Genomic DNA, 12,202 nt, shown 5'->3' with positions numbered 1-12,202 from the left:
GATGATAAATATTGTCTTGACATAAAGAAGAGGGTTTGTTAGAAGAAGAAGTTTCATTATCCACAGTTCTAATTTTGCCACTATCTATGCCATCTTGAATGGATTTTTGAAAATCAGGGCAATCATCAACATTATGGTCATGGGTTTGATGAAATGAACAAAAAGGATGCTTTGAAGAAGAAGCATTCTTGCGAGCTCTCTTGATTTGTTGTTTTTGAAGGTAATCTAAGTTTTGAAGCCTAAGGAATTTATCCATAGAAAGAGGGGTACGACTTCCTAAGCCTCTTATAGTAGTTTGTGCAGGAGGATTTATAGGGACATGAATTTCACGCTCAAATTTCCCAATTCCTTGTCCTTTAAAACCTTGTTTTGTAATTATATGAAAGCCACGACTATAAGAATATTAAAATTGACTAGATGGAGGAACAAGATCATGAATTTCTTTGAAATTTGATGTGTAAGGAGGCATAAAAGGATTTGTAGATGAAGGAGGAGTATCATGTGAAATGAAAATCTCTTTTCCTTTATCAATATTAACATTTTTTGAAGATTGGGGAGGAACATCTTCATCATCTAAAAGCTCATTTTTAGTTATTTCTATGTGAGGGGAAGGTCATGAATAAAATGCATGACATCATCCTCCCTACATAGACTTTGATGTTGAAGATAGGTCCTAGGGGAATAAGGAGGATCTAAAGATGTAAGAATGTTGATGTTTTGATTTTGCCCCCCTTGCTCAAGGGTATGTGTATGAGAAGAAGAAGATGGATCCATGTTACTTTCAAATGCTTGCTCTTTTTTAGAGAGATCATTGGTTAAAGCATTAGGTCTCATTTCATACACACAAGATACCCTATGCGAGGTACTAAGGTTAGGATCTCTAGGTTTAGTATCTACAAAAGCTTTAAGGTGATTAACATAGGAAATGCATTTTGTTAACAACATCACCATAATGCAACACAAATGATACATGAAAGCTTTGAGATCTAATAATTTGGAAATCCTAACAACACAATATGACCAAGTGCTATGAATAAATAGAAGCAACAAGAAATGAAAGAAACTCTTATCTGACACATGATTATAGTAAATATATGCAAAAAGCAATGTAATCATATGTGAAAGAGCAAGTAAATCCAATTTATTAATTGCCATTAAAAGTCTCTTAATTAAAATCTGAATTTGCTGGAAAAGAAGATCTAAAATTAGGACCTTTTTATGAAAATCAATTTTGAGATTTGAATTTGATGAATTTTGAATGTGTTTGACCTTATAGAGTGTTAAAATTGATAAAGTATGTTGATTTCCTGGATTTGAGCAGAAAAATACAGTCAATTCCGTCTCTCGAAATTTCGGGGAAAAAGTCGAGGACCGTAGCGGGAGTGCACACATTCCGACCAACTTTTTTCAAAATTTTCAAGGATGATAGAAATTATGATTTTAATGCGGAATCCAAAAAACAGCCGATTTGGAGAAGTCTAGATCGGTCAAACTTGCAATCAAAATTAGGGTTTTATGATGTAACCACTAAATTTTCAGAATAAAGAGACAAATTTGAATTGCAATTTTGACATAGAAATCAGATCTGAAACAAGCAATTAAAATTTTACACCTCACAACCTTAATTTTCTCAAAATGAAAAATTAGGGTTTTTATGCAATTAACCTCTAAAATTTGCAAATAGATCAAACTTGAAGTTGAAATTTTGAAATTCAAAATGCAATTAATCAGATCTAATAATGAGAAATCAGAATTAATGTGTTTCACATCGGGTTCACCAAAATGTAAAGTGGAAAATTGGACCCTAGTGACTCCCCACCTAGGAGAGAGAAAAGAAGTCACTAGGATGATTTTCACTTGGAGGGACTTTACATTCAAAAGAGGGGCTTGAATCCACTAGATCCAAATCTAACGAAAACAAGGATGTGAATTCCAAGTGGATTGCAAGGGTTGAAGTGCGATTTACCCTTTTTTGTAAATGAGAAAGTTGACTTGTTGACCATGTGGAAAAAGAGAGGGGAAATGAGTGAAATGAGGGGCAACCAGTTCAGGATCGCGCTCTAACTTTGGATCTGAGCTAATTAGACTAATACATATCTTCCCTACAAATTTGGAGAAAAGTCGTTAGGACCGTAGCGGGAATGCACATGGTCCTCCACAAAATCTGCAAAACAAAAAGGATTCTTCCGTCTCTGCAAATGAAGTCCATACCTGCAATTATAGTTGTGCACCTGTAACCTACACACTAGAAAAGAGAGGGAGAATGGTTGTGGATAGGGGTTGCCTCAGTCAAACCCTAGTTGAGGAATCAACCTTGAAAGAAAGTAATTGCAAATGCTTGAATGTAAACAATGGAAATGTATACCTTGTAGATCTGCAACTTGTTAATGATGATTTCTTTGCTTCTTGAATGTAACCACAAATGTTGTATGAAATGGCATGTAACATGACAAAACCCTAACACACACATGCTTGTTAATGAATGTTGTAATGTTGCTCCAATGGATGAATGAAGAAGACTTGAATTCTTGAATGCTTGATGACAACCTTGAAATCCCGTATATTATCCTTATGCCTCTCATCCTCAAATGAGGGAATTGAATCCCCTTTTATACATGCCTCAAGGACTAATTTTCAACCACCGAAGGCCGATAAAGAGGAATTACAAACCCCGAAGGCAAATTATGCATAGGAGATCTGGCAGACCTAACTTAGGGCCACCCTAAGGGGTGGGGACAGTGGTGCCACGCCCCTGTCCTGCCCTATTTTGGGGCCCAAACAGGGTCTAAAGCAACCACAAGTCTTGAAGGAGGAAGGGTGAAGGGGTGAGAATGCAAAAATAGGTCTTGGTTGGGGAAGAAGATGTCGTCGCCGAGGTGAGGACCTAAAATGTGGTTAAAATTACAGGGGTCGCAATTTTATGACACTACAGTAACATCGAAGAGCTTGGAAATGCGAACATGCTCTCACTATATACCAAGCATATGACGAGTGGAATGGGAAATTTTAAGCCAAAATTCAAGTCATTGCAGGACAAGGGTTTCATCCAGTTTGTACATTTCCCGGTGTTTGATGAACCCGAATGGGTGAGATATATCCTTAGTCGAATCCACGATAAGTTTATATGGCTAGACCGACCTTACAAGATGACCAAGAAAGCCATTCAAGCAGTTACTTGTTTGAATACATCCGATGAGATCCCTGGTCTGAGGAAAGTTCAAAACACAACAGTAACAAAGGTTACTGGATCCTAGCATGATAATCGATCAATGACAATCAATGATATCATAGATCATGATGTAAGATTTACTTCAATGGTAACTAGCTATAAGTTATATCAATCTAGCAGGCATAACTCTGTATCCGGTACCACTATATTTGCAGCCTATGAGATGCTTAAGGAAGACAAGAGGTATGATCTTTGTGCAGTAATTCTCAGTGAGCTATTGAGAAATCTAAAGAAGATAAAAAAAGACAAGAAACATGTTTTCAAATTTGGCTCCCTGATAATCTGTATAGCACTGTCTTTCTTGAATGGTCGATCCCCAAAATTGGAAAAGTTCAATGGGTGTATGATAAACCAGTGGCAGTTCAAATAAAAGAAGTTTTGCAAGGTTTGGGTGACACTGTTGCTCAAAAATATACTTTATGGGGATATTTTAAATCATTTCAAGCAATGATGCAAAGTAGAGAAAGGATCCCTAAGGATATTGTTGAGAAATATGAGAAAACAATTTGCTTCATGGTGGACAAAGACCAATGTCACATGGAGGGAGTTGAGCTAAGAACCATTTGGATCATGCTAGTGGGGTATGAAGTGGATGCAAATACTCTTGATGCATATGCTCAACACCTATTGAGTCAGTCGGTAGATTATAAGGAAGAAAGGTTCGATACATACGAGGGAAAATACTTAGACTCGCATAAGAAATTCACCGAGCCGGCAAGGAAGAGAAAAGTAAGAAAGGAGGTTGAGGAGCTAGTAGAGAAAATGGGCATATCTAAGGAGGTTGTGCAAAGGGAAAGAGAGCAAAATATATTAAAGGAGGAGGACATGGCAAAGCCCAAGAAGTCAAAACCCGTTTCCACTCCTCTGAAGCAACCAAAGCCTAGAGAGCCTCAGTATGTATCTACCTTTGGTGTGCAGAAGCTCGTTCCTCCACCCAAGCCTCAAACAACATCAACCGGTGGAGTAGAGAAGAGAAAGAAAGAGAAATCAACAAGAAAATATGTAACTATAGAGGAAGAAATGGAATCCGATGAGGAGGTCAGAGAGGTAAAGAAGACAACCACTTATGCTAGAGTGGTGAAGAAGCCATAATCCGATGGAACCCAGCAATCAAAGAAGCCAAGAGAAGAAAGTGGGCCACCTATAAAAGCCAGAGCAAGCAAGAAGCAGAAGTCAAAATTGGATGCAACTCTCAAATCTGGAAAAGTACAAGGTACATATGAAGTTGTGCCTCCAATGACCCTGAAACAAGTAATTGATGAGGTACTTAAGGATGGGAATTTGAAAAATGTGCCTATATATTATGATAATTTTTATGATAAAGATCAAAGGGCTATAGAAGAAGTAGTAGTTTAGTACATGGATGTCTATAGAAAGGCATTAATAGAACTATCATCCATTATTCCTAAAATCCTGTATGACATTTTGGATGCAAGGAGGCATACAACAAATCTAGAGGATGAAAGGATAAAAGAGTATGTATTAGTAAATCTATCCTCGGTCATTTGTAAAGATGAATTTATTAGATAATTAAACCTTGCAAAGGAAAGATTCCTAAGTAAGAAGAGAATTAATAAGCTTATACTTGGCAAGATAGATGAGATGACTAAAGAAACAGAGACAATTTTGAGACAATTTTTTATAGATAATAGGATTGATGTGAACCCAACACGTGATGACACTAATCCGGGAGAGCAATCACATGACACATCTATTTCGAAAGTGCATGAAGTTTTTCCTCACAAGAAAGAGGATCAATCATCAGAGAAGGCCATTTTTGAAGGGCAATCAAATGATCAAACCATGGTTGATGATGTTGATGTAGCTAATGATATCTCCATTGAAGCTTAACAGGATCCTCTGATGATCAAAGTCATTTCAGAAAAGGCAGTTGAGGAGAGAGTTGATGCAGATAAGGATAAGGATGATGGTGAGAAAGATGAAAAGGATGAAAGTGCAGAGGTTGCACAAAAGGAGAAAGGAGAGAAGAAGGAAGATCAGGCTCTGGTGACAGTGGCAAGAGACACTATACCTAATAAATGAAAACAAGTTGCTACCGATTCAGATGATTTTGGTCAAGGGCCTATTGACCTGAGCTCTTTATCTCCTATTCAAGCACTGAAGTTAATAACTCTTGCCCAAGCTTAAGCTATTGAGGACTTACTGAAGTCCCATTGAGAAGACAAAGAATTGATAACATTGGCAAGAGATATCTTGTAGAAAATTTTGTCATCTTTCAAACCGGACTCATCTGATCCCTCTGGTAAGTTTAAGAGTTTGATGAATATTGTAGGTTCTCATTTTGAGTCTTTGGAGAAGGAAGCAAATATTAAAGTTTTGAATCAATTCAATCCTATGAGATTAAAATAGTTTTTGAAGATGATTGAGGATGATAGAGTCAGTTTGGTAACTGCACTAAAGGGTATTCAAGATGCACTTGACGAAGGTGGTGATATATACAAGTCATGTCTAATTTTTCTAAAGTTCACTATAGACGTTGACAAGAAAATAAGGGTATGTGAAGGCCATCTAGCTAACATATCTCAGTCATATGCACCTCAATCAGTTTGAGCTATCAATTTCGAACCACAAGTTTTGAGCATATTAGATAAGATTAAGAGTTTGAATCAGAAGAAGGAAATAATTTTGACTAGAGTGGGAGAAGTGAGGAGTCTTATTACTCCTCGGATAGATTTCTCAATGAGTAGAATGCAAGATGCTAAGGATGAAATGAATAAGCATGTTCCGGTAGACAGAAGAGGAGTAGAGATGCATGCCTACCTTTTCAGTGGAATGGTTAGCATTTTGGAGAGTCTGAAGAAAGCATGGGATAACCATTTGTTGTCCCGTAGGACAATTTTTGCTGATATTTTCAAATTTTTGTGAGCAATTGTACATATCCTTGTATATAAGTTTCAGTGGATTCCTATCTTTGGCATTGTCATCAAAGGGGGAGAGGGCAAAGTGAAAAATGGTACAAATTCTCTAGGGGAGCTTGTATATTCTTGGTGAGTTTGAAATTTTGAAGTTTTGCAGTCTTGAGTGTATAGTTCATTTTTCACAGTGTTGCCATCAATGCCAAAGGGGGAGATTGTTGGCAAGAGATAGTGTTCCGGTGAAGATTGGTGCATGATTAATGCTTAAGAGTTGTCATTGATGGCAACCCAGTTCAAATATCACATCTAGTGTACAAATATTTGGTTTACCGGAAGTCATTTTGTTCATAAGGCATAAGTCTAAAAGGTGGAACACAATAACCGGTAGAGCATGAGATCATGGCGAACATCTTGATTTTGGTTATGGTGATTAAGGCAGATGATTTGAGGTTCAAGGCATCTTATCTTTTGATCCTGATATCCGGTGTTGATTCATGAGCAAGTTTAGAGGTCTAGTATCTAGTAATTCAGTTAAAGCATAGCTACTTTTGTGTAACGTGTGTTGTGGAATCTTAGGGTTGATTTTGGTGATTGGTTTTGTGTTTGAAGTAATTGGTTTGACTTATAGGAAGCTTTTTATCATCTTGTTTTGGTCCACATTTGGATCTGTGGACGGATTAAGCCGACTTGGTGATACATGTTTCATGTTGCGTGTTATGTGGTTTTTGGAAGTCGACATGGTAAATGATTCTTTTTGTTGGTGCGGATATATAAGACCGATTCATTTAAGCATGTTCATAGATGAGTAGAATGTGAAAATTCTATGTGAGTGAATTTGTGAAGGTTGGTGAAGGTGATTGAATATTTTTGGTGCTCCGGTGCATGACAGTGTGTGAAAACAAAGCAGAAAGGCATAATAATTGTAGAACTTAACCTGAGCCTAACCAGAACTGCTTTTTGGCATATTAAGATGCTATATGTCAGTTCATTCATCATTGTAATCATTTGTAATAGCATGTAAGGCAGTGAACCTTCCTCCGGGTTGTAGCCCTTTTGTAATTGAGCAGTGAGCTCTAGGGAGTGTGCCTGAATGCAAGTGCATTCCCTTTATGTAATATTATCATACTTCTGGACATAGTATAATAATATTGTGGGTTCAAATACCACCGTGGTTTTTCCCTTTCCAGGTTTCCACGTAAAAATCTTGGTGTTATGGTTGTGTGGATAATTGATTTATGTTTTTGTATTTCACTTTCAGTCTTATGCATCTAGTGGTTTAAGAATTAGATTAGAAACTTTGAAAATTGTAAAACATTGATCCCCCCCTCAGTGTTTTGATTCCAACAACAATAATATGTCTTGACTGGAAACCCTCCTGGGGAATAAAACCACTCGAATTGCCTCATTGGCTTATCTGAAAATAGTGGCTATTTGAATGCCTCACTGACCAAAGAACCTCAATGGTTACAAATATGCCTCAGTGGATTTTCATCTATACCTCACTAGCTTTCTAGCTTCACTGATTCAGTTTTATAAACAGAGTTGCAACTCTGCTTCATTACATAGCATCTTCTAATCTCATATCAACTAAGATTTAGAAGCAGTATTGCATCTCAAATAGTTCACTTTCAATACGTCATAGTGTATATTAAACATACACAATCATATCATATAAAGAGCCTGTTTGCTCATGTATAGAATACAATTATGCATATAAAGCTACACATAGTGATACACTGTAGTGAAACAAATACATTCCAAATATTGTTCACAGAAGAGCATATATATAACATGAATTAATGTCACTGTAATAATGAGATATCCTTGCAAAGAATAGATAGCAAGAGAGAAATAACTTTTCTTTTGATCAAAAAACAACTCTTTGATTCATAACAACTTCAATAAATCTCATATAATGCTCGGTATCTTTGAAAGAAAGATTAACCGATTTCTTCATAACTGTCCTTGATAACAGAAAACAACAAACTAAAATGGAACCAAATCATTCATAGCTGCTTGTCAGATTGTAACAGAGGACAAAGTAGTTATTTTTTTTACAAAAATATTGAAACAGTGAACCTTTACTTACTATACTCGAACCAACGCCAATCTCGGGTTACAAAAAGATTATGCAATAAACATAGACAACCCGAACTAGGGTGTTAACTCAAATATAAATGTGCAAAGCAAAAACCCATATTGGAATGTCCTCATGTAACAAACCCTTGACCAAGGTTAGAAACAAAACAACTATACACAAATGTATCTTAGCCCAATATATCCTAACTAGGGTTTCAAAACAAACAATATCATAAACTTTCTCAAAAATATGAGGTTTATAAACACAACCCTCAACCCATTTCATTTTTTTTTAAAGAATTTCTAAACCCTTTAATCTTTTCAAAATAAATCCCCTTAATCTTTTCAAAACAAATAAACATTTTTGCACAGACAAAGACATAATTCTTTTGAACAACAATCAACAAACAAATGCTTAACACTGGTAAAATAAAAACTAGAAAGTAGGGATTCGATACACCTGGAGGATTTGTCTTCTCTGTTAGTTATGTTGTTCTTGACCACCATAGATTTATTCTTCAGCTAGATTCCATCTCATTCTAAAAACAACTGCCAAAACTGAAAAACCATTCGCTATCAAAGTCGTGCCCTAGCTCTTAGGGTTTGAAAAATGCTAGTTGCTCGAGGAGTAACAAAAAGATGTAAAATGAGAAAGAAGTGTTTTCCAAGAGCTTCTTCACATAACTACCACATAACATAAGGTATTTTGATGAGAATACCTTTTCATTAACTTTTCATTAACAATTGCCTCAATAGTGGGGTCATGTTGCACATAAGACATATGTGTGTGCCTAATGAATTTGAAGTGACTTTAACTTTATCTTTTCTTTAGTCACTTTTAATAATCACCTTGCTAACTCAAAGTGACCAAGTCACTTGAAATAAAACATGCATAATAAGCTTACCAAGGATCAATAACCAAGAGATGTCAAAGTAAAATGCTTAACACTAATGCCAACAAAATGCCTTAGGGAGGAACAAACTTAGAATCAAAACAATATACCTGCTGTACCCAAATTTATCTGTTGTGCCTGAATGTACATGTAATTCTCTATCATGACATTGTTATCCAATTTACATTCCTATGTCAATTGTGTGTTTAAGGTCTGTACATAGAATTTCAAACTCCATTATTGGTCACTTATTTAAGGTCTGTACATAGAATTTCAAACTCCATTGTTGGTCACTTATTTAAGGTCTGTACATAGAATTTCAAACTCCATTATTGGTCACTTATTTAGGGTGAATTGTGGGTTAAGTTGAAGAAATCGTTAAAATATTAGTCAAAAAGCTTCATTTCCATAAGCATGTTGTCAAGATGTCAAAAGGGTCATGTTATTATTTTAAAAATGTCAAAAAAATTCCTTTCATTATGTTTTGTTTCCTTTCAAGCATCTTTTGAAAGCCAAATTATGGAGGAGACCACGTGGTCAAACTTGGCAGGGAATTTTAGATTTTCATTTTGGTTCAAAACTCCTAAGTTTTACTCTAACCCGTGTTTGAAAGAGAAAGCATCAAAGAGCCCTATTTTTACACCACCTTCTCTATGGCCACCAAGATTGAGAATTTCAGTCAAGTAGCAGATTTAATGGTGAAAGAAAAGGTGAACTTCAGTCCAAATATTTTAGAACAGCAGCTTGGAGGTGACATGGATCTCAAAAGTGGAAGCTTATCATCAGAAGATGTCAAAATTCATACAAAAGAAATCAAATATTTAATGGAACAACAAATAGGTAGGAGCCCTCATCGATCTTTCAATATTTCATTTAATGAAGGAGCATTCTTTTGTTTCCTCGAGGTCATAATGGATTTTCTCAGGGTTATAGTGACTGTGACATAAATAGTGTTTTATGATCTTGCATATATAATGGCTTGTATGTAAGTTCTCTTTTACCATTTCTGTGTGATTTGTCTTCACACAAGAGTAATTTTTTTTAGAAAATGTGCCCAATGGTATGAGATAGTCGCCAGTATTCATGCCTAATAAAGAGCTAGCTCAGATATAGTGTGAAGTAAGTAACAGTCCCAAGGCCATGAGGAGTTAATGACAGTGTTAGGAAAAAGTCACAATAATCAAAGTCATAACAAAGATTTGTAACAGTATGAATACAATCCCAAATAGGTATCAAGTCCATCACAGGAACCTATAGCTTGTCAAGCCCTTAACGACACCATGCATAAGGGATAGTCTCAGATTTTATGTCCATGCAGATCCAGAATAGATAACGGAAAGTTCATTAGCAAACCCAAGTATAGTAAGGGTATATCTCAAAGTTGTAAACAGTAAGGAGTGATCAGCAAATTCAAGGAAGAGTAGTCGCAACTTGTCATAAGGGTTTAATGCAGTCAAAGAGAGCATCAAAACCCATCCTTAGAGCAGTATTCAAGACAAAACGGAGTGATTTCATACCATGAAATGGCAGTTACAAAGCTATTTCTGGGAGTACAAATCATAATTAAGACATTCTATGAGACTGTATTCACAGTATTAGGGCAGTCATGCAATCATATAACATTGGCAGTGCATATGCTTACCTGTTGCAGCATCTTTCTTTTAAAAACAATCTTGATCAACCCATCTTTAATGAGATAGAGCTTTCCTCTTTCAGAGTTAGCAGCTTAGAAGACAGTCTCAGAATACAAAGAGATCATCATTCAAAAGCTTAAGAACTTCTTAGAAGACAATCTTGTGGAAAAATACAATGAAAAGAGACAACACAACAGTATCAAGAGCAACCCTGGCTAAGTATAGGGCAGATCCAAGAAGACTCATGGCAGCATATATCTTCCAGCCCTAGAGCAGTCAAAGCAACATGCATAGGAAGGCATATACCCAGTTCCAAGGCGGTCAGCACTATCAAACACAATGAACATAATGAACATTTGATGCAATCAAAGCCTTGCCAAAAGTACAGTGATAAAGAATACCATGAAGCCATTACCTAAGCAAAATGATAGTAAAGCATGTTCATGCGCAATGGCAGTCCACTTTTGACAGTGTGGATTTAGTCAAATGCCCATGCCATAATCATCTCATAGCTCAAGACTCAATAGGCTCATCACTAAGCAATTATAATCATAAAGACAAAGCATCGAAGAATAGTCTATGGTACCAAAGGATAGATTCAGTAGTATCAGACATTAAGGGCAGCCCTTAGCAAAATTACAGTGAAATCATATAGAATGGAAGACTAGTATATCAGAAGAACCTGAAGTTAGCAGTGTGGAGCATAATTTTTGAGTCTCATTACAAAGATATGAAGATTACCTTCTCAAAAAGATTCATTCACTGTCAAAGTTGGACAGTCGATCAAAGACCAGGAGATGTTACGTGGTGAAAGTGCAGATTGCAGTCTTGGTTATGTCAAAAATTATATGAGGGAAACATACAACATCGTAATGATCAAAAAGCAATTGGCTCAATGGCGCTCAGGTTAGGGTTTCAAGTTGCTCAGGGAAGGGTTTCAAAAGATACTTCTGCGAATCCTGGTGAGTCCCTTCTGGCTTCACATGGACCTGGCTCGAGATCCCCTGGATCTGCTGGCACTAAGGACAACCAAGGAGATATGAATTCTAAAGATGGTGGGGACCCAAAAATGGGTTTTCAGGTGGACCGAGGGGACGGGCACCCATCGGGGGTTCCCCCTATGGATGTCCCTCATGATATGTCTTCATCACAAGTTTCTCAGGTAATCCAACCTATCACGGGGGCCACGAAACGTGCTTTTTTAGCTGGTGCCATGAATAATCATTGGACAGCTTTATTTGGGGTCAAATCGACTGGAAAGTCTTCCTTTCCCCCTGCCTCTTTCACTTTTGATAAGGTGAGTGGTAAGGTTGCCCTTTCTATTCCTGATTAGGTGATTGACCACAATATTGCTATCATAGCGCTCACTCTTGTTGGAAAGTTCTCCGAGCCTAGACCCAACATTGACTCGGTGAGGCTTTTTGTTAGTCAAAGGTGGAAGATCAAAGGGCAAGTTAAGGTGTCAGATCTCCCTCGGGATTTTTTCTCCTT

At 36.7% G+C, this 12,202-nt stretch overlaps 1 protein-coding gene across 1 annotated transcript; it reads left to right on the top strand.

Annotated features, from left to right (window-relative positions):
- Window positions 1–3,991: 3,991 nt before the first annotated feature.
- LOC131875986 (uncharacterized) lies at window positions 3,992–5,272 on the top strand. Its single transcript, XM_059220738.1, has 2 exons — window positions 3,992–4,276; window positions 5,084–5,272. Exons 1-2 carry the CDS (start codon window positions 3,992–3,994, stop codon window positions 5,270–5,272), a joined length of 474 nt encoding a protein of 157 aa, XP_059076721.1.
- Window positions 5,273–12,202: the final 6,930 nt, after the last annotated feature.

This window comes from Cryptomeria japonica, chromosome 5, assembly GCF_030272615.1.
Source record: "Cryptomeria japonica chromosome 5, Sugi_1.0, whole genome shotgun sequence".
Classification (NCBI taxonomy): Eukaryota; Viridiplantae; Streptophyta; class Pinopsida; order Cupressales; family Cupressaceae; genus Cryptomeria; species Cryptomeria japonica.
Note: the sequence above shows the minus strand (reverse complement) of the source record. Positions and strands in the feature narration are given on the sequence as shown.